Source organism: Dama dama, chromosome 31, assembly GCF_033118175.1.
Source record: "Dama dama isolate Ldn47 chromosome 31, ASM3311817v1, whole genome shotgun sequence".
Taxonomy (NCBI): domain Eukaryota; kingdom Metazoa; phylum Chordata; class Mammalia; order Artiodactyla; family Cervidae; genus Dama; species Dama dama.
Genome location: NC_083711.1, coordinates 56,158,753 through 56,174,233, shown reverse-complemented (window position 1 = coordinate 56,174,233; position 15,481 = coordinate 56,158,753). Strand labels below are relative to the sequence as shown.

The 15,481-nt window shown below is 37.3% G+C and overlaps 1 protein-coding gene across 8 annotated transcripts in view; it reads right to left on the bottom strand.

Moving 5' to 3' along the window:
- The window catches only part of DZIP3 (DAZ interacting zinc finger protein 3), a 128,633-nt gene that overhangs the window by 54,200 nt on the left and 58,952 nt on the right, over nt 1-15,481 (bottom strand). For 6 of the 8 annotated variants that reach the window (XR_009691540.1, XR_009691539.1, XM_061134259.1 and 3 more), the window contains 5 exons: nt 7,538-7,614; nt 5,280-5,897; nt 3,443-3,475; nt 2,235-2,404; nt 1,359-1,403 (listed from right to left, as the gene is read on the bottom strand). Coding sequence is in view for 6 of the 8 variants with exons in the window: in XM_061134259.1 (XP_060990242.1) it covers nt 1,359-1,403; nt 2,235-2,404; nt 3,443-3,475; nt 5,280-5,897; nt 7,538-7,614 (943 nt within the window). In the remaining 2 variants the exon portion in view is untranslated. The remainder of the gene's footprint in view (nt 1-1,358; nt 1,404-2,234; nt 2,405-3,442; nt 3,476-5,279; nt 5,898-7,537; nt 7,615-15,481) is intronic. The other 2 variants (XM_061134263.1, XM_061134264.1) reach the window with 2 other exon arrangements.

Genomic DNA, 15,481 nt, shown 5'->3' with positions numbered 1-15,481 from the left:
AGAAGTTATCTTATTATCCCCTCTATTTGCTACATAAATTATACTTTTTGTCATCTTCATCCAGAGAATCCCTGATAGGTGTTTTTAGCACTTCAAATATTGTTAGGTAGACATGCTGAAAATCAAATTTAAAAATCAAATTTTGCAGTTGGGCAAATACTTCCACTCAGTTTATAATTTAATCCAGACTTTAAATATATGTTTCAAGCCAGAAATAACATTTTTCACAATAAAGCTTGCATAGCATAGTGATTAGCTATATGCTTAATAAAAAAATCACTTTCGAGTCCAAATCCACAGAAATGTACAGGAATGAACCAAAATGTAAAGTATGGACTCTGGGTAATTATGATATATGGATGCAGGCCTATCAGTTGTAACAAATGTTAACGCTATGCTGGGGGCTGTTGGTTGAAGAGGCTATATGCATGTTTGGAGTCAGAAAGTACATGGGAGATCTCTGTAACTTTTTCTCAACTTTGCTCTGAACCAAAAAATTGCTCTAAAATTATTAATACAGCCTTGATTTAAAAAAATTAAGCCAATAAAAAATACTCTTGACTTTCTCTTGTAATTTTTCAACCTATTAAGAGACTTCTTGCTAAAACTGCTATAGACCATAACTTGCTGATTTTACAACTCTCAAACAACAGGAAGAGGCATAAAAGAAGCTTCTTGGCTTTGTACCATTTTAGTACATTATTGCATTGTTGGCAGAGTCTTAGATACAAAGGAGAAAATCAAGATTTCTTAGGTTTTATAAAATGCTTGTGAATTTATCTGTAGAAATATGAAAAGAAGCTGTTTTTAAAACAGAGTAGGTATTTTTAAAATGAGAGTGGTATGCAGAAATTAATGAAATTTCAAAGTGATTAATTCAGTTTCTTTACTTATGTATTTAAATGTATATATTATGATTTAGGGAAGTAAAGTAGGGCATATTGTAAAAATTTAAATCACTTTCAGAATCTAACACATATAGACTTCTCTATAATCATATATTCAATAAGCTGTGAACATTTGTAAGTCATCTGTGCTACTTGTCACTTGGACTAATTTTAAGTTCTAACTATTAACAGTAAAACCAGGCTTCCCTGGTGACTCAGTGGTAAAGAATCTGCCTGCCAATGTACAAGATGCGAGTTTGATCCCTGGGTTGGGAAGATCCCCTAGAGAAGGAAACGGCAACCCACTACAGTATTATTGCCTGGGAAATTCCATGGACAGAGGAGCCTGGCGGGCTACAGTCCATGGGGTCACAAAGAGTTGGGCACAACTTAGCAACTAAACAACAGTAAAACCATGTATTAGACCAAACTGTTCATAATCAGACACTCCTCCATTATAATGCCTCTTACCTTTTTATTCTTGGTCTTTTTCTTTTTCTTTGGTTTACTCTTAACCTGATAGGTAAGAAATACATCTATTTAATATGCAATTCAAACTGTACAATAGATTATTTTGCAAAATATATTTCATCTAACCACTCGGAATTTTATCTTCTAAAATAGATCATAGTTTCCTCTTTATTCTATGGAACATTAGTTTCATTTTAATTTCAATCTCAGTTTTTTGCTTGAGAAATTGCTGATGTGTAAAGGAACAATATATAACATTAATGAGTAGGCTACTGAAAAGAGCTCAGAGGTCTTCACTTGCACATGTGCACATATGACTAACAAAGGTATGTGTGTGTGTGTGCGCATGTATGACTAACAAAGGAAGAAGGCACCTTAAAAAAATCAACATATTCAGGTCCATAAGATGGAAAACTAAGCCTAGAAAGAATTTAGTAACCACGTATTAACTGCTACCACTTATCTGTAAAAAAATACATCCTGGATGATTTTAATTCTACCTCTGTGTAAACAGTATTGAAATATCCCTATTTTCTCTTCCTTTCTCTCTCCTTCTATTCCCTACTATGCTTTCTTCTACTTTCTGCTAACCTTCCACATTCACTCCACCACTTAGGATGAAGAAACATGTTCAGAAATCTAGCATAGAGCCTGGCACATAATAAGTGTTCAATAAATGCTGTCACAAATACATGATTAAGGCAGGGAAGATTGTAGAAGAAAGTACTGGGAAAAGAGCCATTCCAACTCAAGCTCTGTATAAACAGTATGATAATACGAACTAAGACTATCTGGGATGCTTTAAGAACAGCACATGTAACAAACTAAAAGCCTTGATTAAGTTCTTCTAATTCAAATATTAATGAGAGCTTATACTTCCTGGAGATCTTTAATAGATTCTGTTGAAGATTCACTGGGTATCGATGCCCCATCTTTATTCATTTCTGCTAACTGTATTTCAGGGATTGATTTCACATTTATATTGTACTCCATAAGAGGTGGACTGAGTTCTTCTTCTTCATTTTGTAACTCTTCTACTTCAATACCTAAATATTAAAACCAAAACACTCAAAATCTGGATGCACATAATTTTAGCTTTATCACTATTTTAAATACATTTACTCCGCCCATAACACCATCCCAGGAATAAAAATAGAAGACATCTTACTCTGTTCAAGTACTAAATGAAAATAAAATGTCCATTTATTAATGACCATATAATAATAGGTACACATACTAGCCTGAAACCAATCAGTGTGAACACAATGCTAAGATATTTTCCTTTTATCTTAACCAGACTATAGATACTAGATAATCTAGAATTCAAGTCAACCCTAAATATAAGCTTTTGAGTATCCTGACATTGACCTTGTTAACATTGCAACTAGTATTATTTTAGGGCATAAATATGAAACATAAAGAAAAGAAGGAAAAGTTTGATTTATTTTTTCCCTTTTTTCCTTCTTTTTCATAACCAAAGGTTGTTAAAGGGTATCAGCCCCCTATTATGTAACTTCTTCCTTGACACCAGGCTCCTTGATTGTGCTCCAGAGATTCAATCTCTACACCTGCAGACTTCATTTGACTGCTCACAATTGGTTCAAACAAAAACTATGGTGTTCCTTTCTTAAGTATAATTTTAGTTGCAGAATTTGAATTGCATTTAAAAAACCAACAGTACATAAATGAAAATCAAATAATTAGCAACTCATTACCTGGCAAAAAAGGATACAGCTGAACAATGGGTAGTCAGCCAGATAGAAGCGACATAAGCTAACAGGTAGCATGAATGATCAGGCAGGGCAAGCAAGCAGGCACTTCTGCCTGATGACGTGTCCTTTGTGTCAAAAGCTAAAACACCCTGTTAGGGTAAACCCCAGGGCGCATGTACTAAGAGGAAGGCAGAGTAAAAAGGCTCATACTAGATTCAGCTGATCAGTAGGGATTTGATCATATAATTTCCCAAACTTATAGTAAACACAGTGTATCATACAGTTTATTTGATCAAGTAAAAATCTACAGGTGCCCCTTAGCTACACAGGGTTGAAAGGTCACTTAGGCATTTGGTTTTTAAACATACTTACGTTGACTGCCTGTTATTGACTGTAGAGCAATTCCTATGACACATAAAGAAAAATTTTAGATGTATAATTGCAAATGCAACCAACAAATATCAGACTGAGAATAAGAAGAACCAGAAAAGTTTTTTATATTGCACCAATAAATATTATAACTAAAAATAACCAACTTCACTCATGAATCCAGTTTAAACAAAGTATAATTTTTAGATTAAAACATAAATCTTATGTTATAACATAAAGCTTATCTAATCCATGATTAGAGGAAGAAAAGTTAAAAAAATAGTTCATAATAATGTCTAGAACACCAGTACTTTAATCCAAGAAGCAAATTCTTAGAATTGACAGTCTAAGGTCATGAAGTAATAATACGTAACTATGAAGCAAATCTCCATTGTAAGTTTGAGCCTTTTTTAAAGCAAAATCCTGATAAGCAGCCCCCCTCCTTACCCATTAATATTTATTAAGCACCTATAATATATGAGACTGTATTAGGCTCCAGAGTTTGAAAGGTGAATAAAAAAGATAACCTTCATAGAGATTAGTGGAGACAATGGACATTAATCAGATACACAAAGGAAAACTACAACTGTAGTAACTACTAAGGAAGAACTGTAAGATTCTAGGAAAGCTTCTATTAAAGAGACATGACCAGTAAGCTCTTCAGACTTCCAGAGTGAGAAATGAAATGCCTTGAATTTATTGCTCAAAGCTCTTTCCCAAATATTACCTTTATTCTCATGAGTTTTTGTTATTTAAAATCTTAACAGAGTAAATGCAAAAAAGAAAAGCCTCTAATTTATAAGTTAATTTACAAGTCAAGGGTTCTTGCCTGACTTTCTTGTATCATCAAACTTAGCATTCTCTTCTTTCATGTTCAAGGACAGCTCTTAAAGGTTAAGCAGGAAAACACAATGGTATCCAGAGCCTTAGCTAAAGAACTGGGATGGGGGTCTAGCAATTATCTCTGAGGAAAATCTGGACCAGGTCAACAATTACTAGACTTGGAAAGTTGTATGTTTAAACAGCACCAGTGTAATCATCAGTTGCTCACCAGGTAGTATGACTAATAACTTGGGACCAGGAAAATTCAGCCAGAATAGCACAGTGAGGGCGTCAGTGATGCTGACATACCTTCACCTTCACCTTCCATGACAGCTGAGAAGCTATCCTGGAATGTGGGAAGGTGCTCTGAAGTCTTTCACATAACGGACAATGTTATCTGATTTTTAAAATTACCTATGACCAATGGAGAGCTAAACTTCTAAACTAAAAGTCACAGTTCTGATAGAAAGGTGAAACATGCACTTATGGTATTTAAAAGAGCATTCTTGAAACACGCAGTACCTGTATTTCACGGTTTTAGGCATCCTTAATTTTGTAGAAGTGATAAAACTCCTCTACTTAAAAATCTTCAACAATTCCTTTATGAAAACACAAACTCCTCAGCGTGGCAAAAGAAATCCTCTTGAATTTATTCTATGAACTCTCCCCTACGTTAAACTCAGTATTGCCAAACTTTTTGTTCCTTGAATTATATTTCTATGTTTCTATACCTTTGTTCTTGTTTCCTTCTGAAACATCCTTCTCCATCTTCTTCACTTGGCTAACTTTTACATTTAAGATATTATATTCTCCGGAAAGCCTTTTTGGATTCTCTTAGACTATAACTTCCCATGGTATTTTGAAAACATCTCTAGCACTGTAATTACTATTAATGTCTTGATGAGTCTATTCTCTCAAGAATTTGAGCTCACTGAATCTCCTGGCCTTAGCAGTGTGTCTGACACATAGCAGACACTCAGTGAAGGTTTACTAGTTTAGGTAAATAACTATTTTGTACCTTGTTGATAGCAGGATAACATCCTCTGGATGATTTCTGGTACTGGTATGCCTAGGTAGATGGACAGTTGATGGTAATCAAGGGAGATATTCTCAATGGGGTTCTCCTTCACTTTGTCAATATCTTCTTTCTTCATCCCAAGGCGCAGAAGAATATCTGAAACTTTTTTCCAAATTGAATTGAATTGTGACTCAGTGAGACCATTCATCAAAATCTCACTAAGGAGGATATCCCTGTATTTGCACAGCCTCAGGATGTCTGCAGACTTAGAGAGATCAGAAGCTGGTGGTTCCATATTCCAGCCTTTTTTGGGTGCAGGGAACACATTCAAATGTTTTATGAGAGCTAATAGGAGGTACAAGTCAAACTGTCTGGACTGTGGTAGCTCCTTGTTTGGGGGATAAAGCAGATGCCATGCTCCACCCAAAGGGTGATTGGTCCAAAGATGGTTGTAGTAGGGTTCCAGTACATTCTTGTGTATAAGAAGCTCTTTTCTCAAAAGAGGGGGTGGCAGAGCCTCATCAAATATTTGCCGAACAATGTCAGTACCAGAAACAATAATTATATGAAGCAGATGATAGAAATAATTATAATCAAGTTTGAAGATAGGCATTTCATCTGAAAATGAATTTTGAGAAGTCAAAACATTCCACATTAATGCTCTTTTTCTATGTGGGTTCAGGTATTACATCCTAAGTTCACGTAGGACAGGCACTATTCCAAAAGAATGAAGTATATAGTACAGAGCTTTGCCACAGCCAGTGCTCAATAAGCATGCTGCTATCTGTCTAGCTGTCAAAAAGTCAAAACAAAAACAGTATGCTCTAAGCAAAAGAAATCACAAAAACCCATCACCATAGAAGCCTTTCAACCATTCAGGGTTTTGTTCAAATAAATGATCTGTGTCCACCAAATGGCATAAAAGTATTAGGCCTTTGAATATTTTGAAGACTGTCAAGAATGATAACTGCCAGTGTTTAATTATACTTTATTTAGGCAATTACATTTTACCTTAATCAGCATTGTCCATAAAACTTTCTGTGATGAAAATATTTTAAATTTCTGCTGTCCACTATCCACTGAGAGTGGAAATGCCGCCTGTCTGACATAGGAACTGAGTTTGAAACTTTATCTAATTTTAACGAGTTTAAATAGCCACATATGGCTAGTGGCTACCTTATCAGAAAATGCAGAACTATATTAAATGTAAAGTGATTTAATGCCTTGCTCCTCAAAGTATAGTCCATTGACCAGCAACAGCAACTTCCACACGGGAGCCGGCTAGAAATACAGAATCTTAGGTCTTACCCCAGAGTTACTGAATTGGCACCTACAGCACCTACAATTTAACAAATCACAGATAATTCAAACATATATTAAAGTTTGAGACACACCAATCTAATGAACCTCTTACTCTTATCTTCTCAAAAAATAAACTAATGACTAAGTAGGTGTTTCATCAATGAAATGGAATAAGGCATGAGACTGAACTATTTTATCTGGTTTAGTAGCACCTCCAAAGGATGAAAGTAGACTGAGATGAATTAGAAAGTAATAAGAATTTGGTATATGATGGTATATTTTTAAACTAATAAAGTATTTATCATAATATGTAGCTTTATTATTTTATCCTTAATGAGTGTGTGTTTCGAAAGATTTTTTATGAAATCTTTAAAGATTTTTAAAGATTCTCGCTTGATATACTTGACATAAATGGTGGCGGCAAGCAAGGTTACAGAGCAAGTGACTCAAGGAGCTCTCTCTGGGCTGCCAGATGAGACGCTGGCTAGAGTCAGGGATCCCCAAGGAAGAAGGAATACCACCAGACGACACTTTCCTGGGGCCAGGAGACCTCAAGGTCTCCAACTGCTGAGCAGCTGGCATTTGCTAGCACACTCCTGAAGAGGGGGCACCATTTGGACTTTGAGCCCAAAACGTTCATTCTTTCCATTTCACCCTTCTAACAGGGAATGCAGCAAAGAAGGAGAGGTTGGTAAGGAAGGTCAGATGAAGCTCAATCTGTATAGCCACATTTATGCACTACCTCTCTGTAGAGGCAAGGTAATGTGACACTCATACACCTGATATTTCTGTCAGTGAATTCCAGCCTATACCAAGTGATGCTTGTTAGTATAAACCCAAGCCCATGAATGACAGACACAAATAAACATAAGGCTGTTAATGGCATGATACTTTACATAGAAAGTCAAAATTTTTAACACAGTTTTTAACAGCAGACATATGAAAATAAAATATACCTTTTGTACCAAATTTTAAACTGATCTTCGGTCTTTTATCAGTGTCAGTTATTTTCAGAGACATCAACTTTTTATAGCTGCAATTGGAAAAAAATAAGTTAAAAAAGTCAGTGAAGATTTTGGTATCAGCATGGCTAAGTCAGTGAGCACTTTCTTCTTCTACTCCTGGAAATAATTTAAAAGCAAAGGAGAAAATTAAATGAACCAATAAAAACACCAACAATAACAACCCTACAAGGCCATTTTCATTGGAGTTCAGAGGCAAGTAGAATTGTTAGATTTCATACAAAAAGAATCACATGACTAGCTTGTTTGCAAGAAGACTGTATGGTAGGAAAACAAATAGAAGTCTTTGCATTGTAAAAAGTCAGCAAACCCAGAACTCCTCCCACACCCTCTTCCACCACAGAATCTTCTTACCAATAACTGTTCTAAGAAAACTCATTTAATTACTGCATGCATGCTCAGTCGCTCAGTCGTGTCTGACTCTTTGCAACCCTTTGGACTGTAGCCCACCAGCTCCACTGTCCATGAGATTTTTCAGGCAGGAATACTGGAATGGGTTGCCATTTCCTCCTCGATGGGATCTTTCCCAACTAGGGATCGAACTTGTATCTCCTGCATCTCCTGCATCACTGGCAGATTCTCTACCATTGAGCCTTTGGGGAAGTCCCCCTTTTAATGACTAGCGATTAAAAGAGACACAAAGAAAGAAACTGGCATAGTGTCAATACAAATAACTAGGGAAAAATGAGAGAAAAGTAGCAAGATTTATTAAATAGACTAAACACTAAGTAAATGCTGCCATGAAACAGATGAAAAAACTTGGCATTTGAGTTCGAAAAGAACTCTCCCACAGAAAACAATACCAAAAAAAAGAAGCAACACTAGAATGTACACTTAGCTTAAAGGACAGAGGTGTTGGTGGTGGTTGTTACCGATTTTATCTCCAGCACCAGCATAACACTGCCAATCATCTCCTACACTGAAAACATTTTAAACTCTAACAATATACAGTAACAGCAAAGATACTGAGTAAAAGGAATTCTACATTGCCAGAGAGACTGTAAATTGGTAAAACCACTGTGGGAAACAGTTCAGCAAAATCTAGTAAAGTTGAAGATATGAATAGATGGCCTAGCAATTATACTCCTAGGAATACACTCTAGAGAATTTTTTGCACATATATACCTGGAGACATATACAACAATGTTCATCATAGAACTGTTGTTACTGTCTAAAACTGGAATTAACCCATTATATCAATGATAGAACAAGTAAAGTAGTATAGCTATAAATGTGTCCACGGGATTCTCCAGGCAAGAACACTGGGATGGCTTGCCATTTCCTTCTCCACGGGATCTTCCCAACTCAGGAATTGAACCCAGGTCTCCAGCATTGCAGGCAGATTCTTTACCGACTGAGCTATAGGGAAGCCCTATAGCTATAAATGAAATAGACTACTGAAATGAAAAACTGTGATAGGAAAAAAATTTCAATGTCTATTTAAAAGCATAAAAATGAGTGTTTAAATGTATATAAAGTTCAAAACAGAAAAAAATAATACTTATAAGCAACAGTATAATGTGGAATTCAGAAAATATGTAGAAGTAAAATATATGATGCACAAAAATGGGAAGAAATCAGACTATATTATTGTAATGCTCATACACTACACATGATGCATTATCTAAAAATATATTTTTATAGGTTAAAAATGTGTATCATCACAACACTGTAAATCAACTATACTGCAATAAAATAATTTAAAAATGTGTATCATAGGTTTCAGAGCAGTCACTTAAAAAAATGTAACAAAAAAGCTGCTATCAGGAAACAAAACACAAGGGCAGACGGGAAAAATGGAAAACAACCAAGAAGATGGTGGATTTAAATCCAACGCAGTCAAGAATTACAGCAAATGTAGGTGGGAATGATCATCTAATTTAAAGACAGACATTGTCAAGCTGGATATAAAAAAAACAACCAAGACCTACGTTATCTGCAAGACCCTCTTTAAGGTGAAAACACACACGTGCCGTGTGCTCAGTCACTTCAGTCATGTTTGGGCCTTTGCTACGCTGTGGGCTGTAGCCTGCCGGGCTCCGCTATCCAGGGGACTACATAAACTGAAGTGAATGGCTGCAAAGAGACATGACGCACAAACACTAACTAAAAGCTGGAATAGTCATGCAAATGTCAGATAATAAACTTTAAGCAAAAATATTATCAGGGACAATCAGGGATATCCTGTTACATAAGGATAAAGGACTTAAAGCATCAAGAAAAAAAGAAAGTAACCCTATATAAGTGTGTAGTATCTAATGAAAAGAGTTTAAAAATATACAAATAGGCAACAGAAGAAGACAATATATAGACATCCAACTTCAACATTTCCCTCTTAATAATTGATAGAAAAAGTAAACAGATAATCAGTAGTGATACAGAAACACTGAAACAAAACTAATACATCAACTTGGTATATTAATTGCACATGGTACTAAACAAAGGCAGATGTAGTTCAAATGCACATGAGACACTTATCAAAATACACAATATTTAAGTGTCATAAAAGAAATCTCCACAATTTTTAAGGCTATAATGCTTGAAAATACATTCTGTGACCACAGGGAATGAGATTGGAATTCATATCTAGAAACATAATTGAAATATCCCCAAATATTTGGCAATTATATAACACACATCCATAATTATATACACACACAATTAGAAGATAATCTGAGTTGAAAAACCTAAAAACAACTTACATATTAAAATGGATGGAACATAGCAAAACCAATGATGCTAAAGGAAAGCTGGTATATAAGGAAAAAAAAGTCTCAAATCAATCATGAAATCTTTCATCTTAAAAAATTAGAAAAATGTGAGAAAGCTGAACCCACAGCAAGCAGAAGCAAGGATGTATAACAAAGGTAAGAAAAGAAAACAATGAATTGAAAACAGAAAAATATTAGAGAAAATCAATGAAATCAACTGATAGTTTGAAAGGATCAACAAAATTGGTAAACTTCTAGTCATAATGATCAAGCAAAAAAAGGAACAAATTTCCAACATCAGAAATGTAAAGGGTGACATCACTGTAGAATCTACAGACATTAAAAAGGGATCATATGGAAATATTATAAATAACTTTATGCAAAGATTCATAACTTGAATGAAATTGACAAATTCCTTGAAAAAGACAAAGCTCATTCAACAAAAAATAATCTTAATAGCTATGTATCTCTTACACAGAAGAACTGTACAAAAAAGATTTTCATGACCCAGATAACCAAAATGGTGTGATCACTCACCTAAAGTCAGTCATCCTGGAATGTGAAGTCAAGTGGGACTTAGGAAGCATCACTACTAACAAAGCTAGAGGAGGTGATGGAATTCCAGTTGAGCTACATCAAATCCTAAAAGATGATGCTGTGAAAGTGTTGCATGCGATATGCCAGCAGATTTGGAAAACTCAGCAGTGGCCACAGGACTGGAAAAGGGCAGTTTTCATTCCAATCCCAAAGAAAGGCAATGACAAAGAATGCTCAAACTACCACACAATTGCACTCATCTCACACGCTAGTAAAGTAATGCTCAAAATTCTCCAAGCCAGGCTTCAACAGTACATGAATTGTGAACTTCCAGATGTTCAAGCTGGATTTAGAAAAGGCAGAGGAACCAGAGATCAAATTACCAACATCGCTGGATCATTGAAAAAACAAGATGGTTCCAGAAAAACATCTACTTCTGCTTTTTTGAATATGCCAAAGCCTTTGACTGTGTGGATCACAACAAACTGTGGAAAATTCTGAAAGAGATGGAAATACCAGACCACCGGATCTGCCTCCTGAGAAATCTTTATGCAGGTCAAGAAGCCACAGTTAGAACTGGACATGGAACAACAGACTGGTTCCACATAGGGAAAGGAGTACGTCAAGGCTGTATATTGTCACCCTGCTTAATTAACTTATATGCAGGGTACATCATGAGAAATGCTGGACTGGATGAAGCACAAGCTGGAATCAAGATTGCAGGGACAAATATCAATAACCTCAGATATGCAGATGACACCACCCTTATGGCAGAAAGTGAAGGAGAACTAAAGAGCCTCTTGATGAAAGTGAAAGAGGAGAGTGGAAAAGGTTGGCTTAAAGTTCAACATTCAGAAAACTAAGATCATGGCATCTGGTCCCATCACTTCATGGCAAAAAGATGGGGGAACAGTGGAAACAGTGGCTGACTTTATTTTTCTGGGCTCCAAAATCACTGCAGGTGGTGACTGCAGCCATGAAATTAAAAGACGCTTGCTCCTTGGAAGAAAAGTTATGACCCACCTAGACAGCATACTAAAAAGCAGAGACATTACTTTGCCAACCAGGGTCCCTCTAGTCAAAGCTATGGTTTCTCCAGTAGTCATGTATGGATGTGAGAGTTGGACTATAAAGAAAGCTGAGTGCTGAAGAATTGATGCTTTTGAACTGTGGTGTTGGAAAAGACTCTTGAGAGTCCCTTGGACTGCAAGAAGATCCAACCAGTCCATCGTAAGGGAAATCAGTCCTGAATATTCATTGGAAGGACTGATGCTGAAGCTGAAACTCCAATACTTTAACCACCTGATGCGAAGAACTGACTCATTTGTAAAGACCCTCATGCTGGTAAAGAATGAAGGCAGGAGAAGAAGGGGACAACAGAGGATGAGATGGCTGGATGGCTTCACTGACTCAATGGACATGGGTTTGAGTAAACTTCAGGAGTTGGTGATGGACAGGGAGGCCTCGCATGCTGCAGTCCATGGGGTCGCAAAGGGTCAGACATGACTGACTGACTGAACTGAACTGATCTCTTAAAAAATTTTAATTAATATGTAAAAGAAAATTCCACAAAGAAAATTCCAGTCCAGATGGCTTCTCGAGTAAACATTCAAAACATTTATAAAACTGTTGTTTTTGTTCAGTCGCCCAGTCGTGTCAGACTCTTGCGACCCTGTGAACTGCAGCACGCCAGGCCTCCCTGCCCCTCACCATCTCCCAGAGTTTGCCCAAGTTCATGTTCACTGCATCGGTGATGCTGTCCAGCCATCTCATCCTCTGCCACTTTCTTCTCCTCCTGCCTTTAGTCTTTCCCAGCATCAGAGACTTTTTCAGTGAGTTGTCTGTTCGCCTCAGAAGACCAAAATACTGGAGCCTCAGCTTCAGCATCAGTCCTTCCAGTGATATTCAGGGTTAATCTCCCATAAGATTGACTGGTTAGATTTCCTTGCCATCCAAGGGACTTTTGGGAGTCTTCTAAAGCACAACAGTTAAAAGGCATCAGTGTTCTGCCTTCTTTACAGTCTAGCTCTCAGAACCATATGTGACCACTGGGAAGACCACACCCTTGACCATGTGGACTTTTGTCAGCAGAGTAATGTCTCTGCTTTTCAACATATTGTCTAGGTTTGTCATCACTTTCCTGCCAAGAAGCAACTGTCTTCTGATTTCATGGCTGCAGTCACCGTCCACAGTGATTTTGGAGCCCAAGAAAAGGAAATCTGTCACTACTTCCACCTTTTTCCCCTTCTATTTGCCATGTGGTAATGAGGCCAGATGCCACAATCTTAGTTTTTTTAATATTTAGTTTTAAGCTGGGTCTTTCACTCTCCTCCTTCACCCTCATCTAGAGGCTCTTTAGTTCCTCTTTGCTTTCTGCCATTAGAGTGGTATCATCCACATATCTGAGGTTGTTGGTGTTTCTCCCACCTGTCTTGGTTCTGGCCTTTAACTCATCCATCCTGGCGTTGCTCATCATGTGCTCAGCACATAGGTTAAGCAAACAGGGTGACAGCAGACGGCCCTGTCTACTCCTCTCTCGACCTTGAACAGATCAGCTGTCCCATACAGGCTTCTAACTGTTGCTTCTTGACCTACATACAGGTTTCTCAGGAGACAGGTAAGATGGTCTGGTATTCCCATCTCTCTAAGAGTTTTCCACAGTTCGTCATGATCCACACAGTCAAAGGTTTTAGTGTAGTTGATGAAACAGAGATAGATGTTTTTCTGAAATTCCCTTGCTTTCTCTATAATCCAGTGAATGTTGGCAATTTGATCTCTGGTTCCTCTTCCTTTTCTAAACCCAGCGTTGACATCTGGAAGTTCTTGGTTTGCATAATGCTAGAGCCTAGCATGCAAGATTTTAAGCATGATCTTACTATCATGGGAGATGAGTGGGATTTCCCAATGGTTAGCACATCCTTTGGTACTATCCTTCTTGGGAATTGGGACAAGGATTGACCTTTCCCAGTCCTGTAGGCCACTGCTGGGTCTTCCAGATTTGCTGACATAATGAATGCAACACCTTGATAGCATCGTCCTTTAGGGATTTGAATAGTTCTGCTGGAACTTCATCGTATCCACTAGCTTTATTAACAGTGCTTCTTAAGGCCCACTTGACTTCACACTCTAGAATGTCTGACTCTGGGTGACTAACCACATCATCGTAGTAATCCAGTTCATTAATATCTTTTTTATACAGTTCTTCCATGTATTCTTCCCATTTCTTCTTGATCTCTTCAGCATCTGCTAGGTCTCTACCATTTTTATCCTTTATTGTGCCCATCTTTGGGTAGAATGCTACCTTGATATTTCCAATTTTCCTGAAGACATCTCTGGTCTTTCCCCCTTTGTTCTTTTCTTCTATTATTAAACACTGCTCATTGACGAAGGCCTTCTTTTCTCTTCTAGCTGTTCTTTTTAACTCTGCATTTAATTGGATGTACCTTTCCCTCTTTCCCTTGCTTTTTGCTTCTCTTCATTCTTCCACTATTTGTAAAGCCTCCTCAGATAACCACTATGCCTTCTTGTTTTTCTTTTTCTTTGGGATGGTTTTGTTCACCTCCTCCTGTATAATATTATGGGCCTCTGTCCATAGTTCTTCAGGCACATTGTCATCTAGATCTAGTCCCTTGAAACAGTCCCTTATCTATTCATTACCTCTACTGTGAATTCATACAGGATTTAAATCATACCTGGTTGGCGTTGTGTTTTTCCCAATTTTCTTTAGTTTAAGCCTGATTTTGCTATGAGGAGCTGATGATCTGAGCCACAGTCAGCTCCAGGTCTTGTTTTTGCATTACAAAGACAGTAATCAATTTGACTTTGGTATTAACCATTTGGTGATGTCCATGTGTAAAGTTGTCTCTTCTGTTGTTAAAAAAGAGTATTTGCTATGGCTAGTGCATTGTCTTGGCAGAATTCAGTTAGCCTTTGCCCTGATTCATTTTATTCTCCAAGGCCAAACTTGCCCGTTACTCCAGGTATATCTTGACTTCCTACTGTCACATTCCAATCCCTGATGATGAATAGAACATCTTTTTTTAGGCGTTAGTTCTAGGCAGTCTTCTAGGTCTTCATAGAGCTGATCAACTTCAGCTTCTTTGGCATCGGTGGAAGGGGCATAGACTTGGATTACTGTGATGTTGAATGTTTTGCCTTGGAAACGAACCAAGATCATTCCGTCATTTTTGAGGCTGCACCCAAGTACTGTATTTCAGACTCTTTTGTTGACTGTGAGGGTTACTCCACTTCTTCTATGGGATTCTTGCCCACAGTAGTAGGTATAATGGTCATCCGAGTTAAATTTGCCCTTTCCCATCCATTTTAGTTCGCCAATTCCTAAGATGTTGTTTATTCTTACCATCTCCTGCTTGACCACATCCAGTTTTCCTTGATTCATGGACCTAACATTCCAGGTTCCTATACAGTACTTTTCTTTGCAGCACTGGATTTTACTTTCGACAGCAGACACATCAACAACTGAGTGTCATGTCCACTTTGGCCCAGCTGCTTCATTCATTCTGGGGCTATTGGTGATTCTCTTCCATTCTTCCCCAGTAGCATATAGGATACCTTCAGACCTGGGGGACTCATCTTTTGATGTCATATCTTTTTGGCCTTTTATACAGTT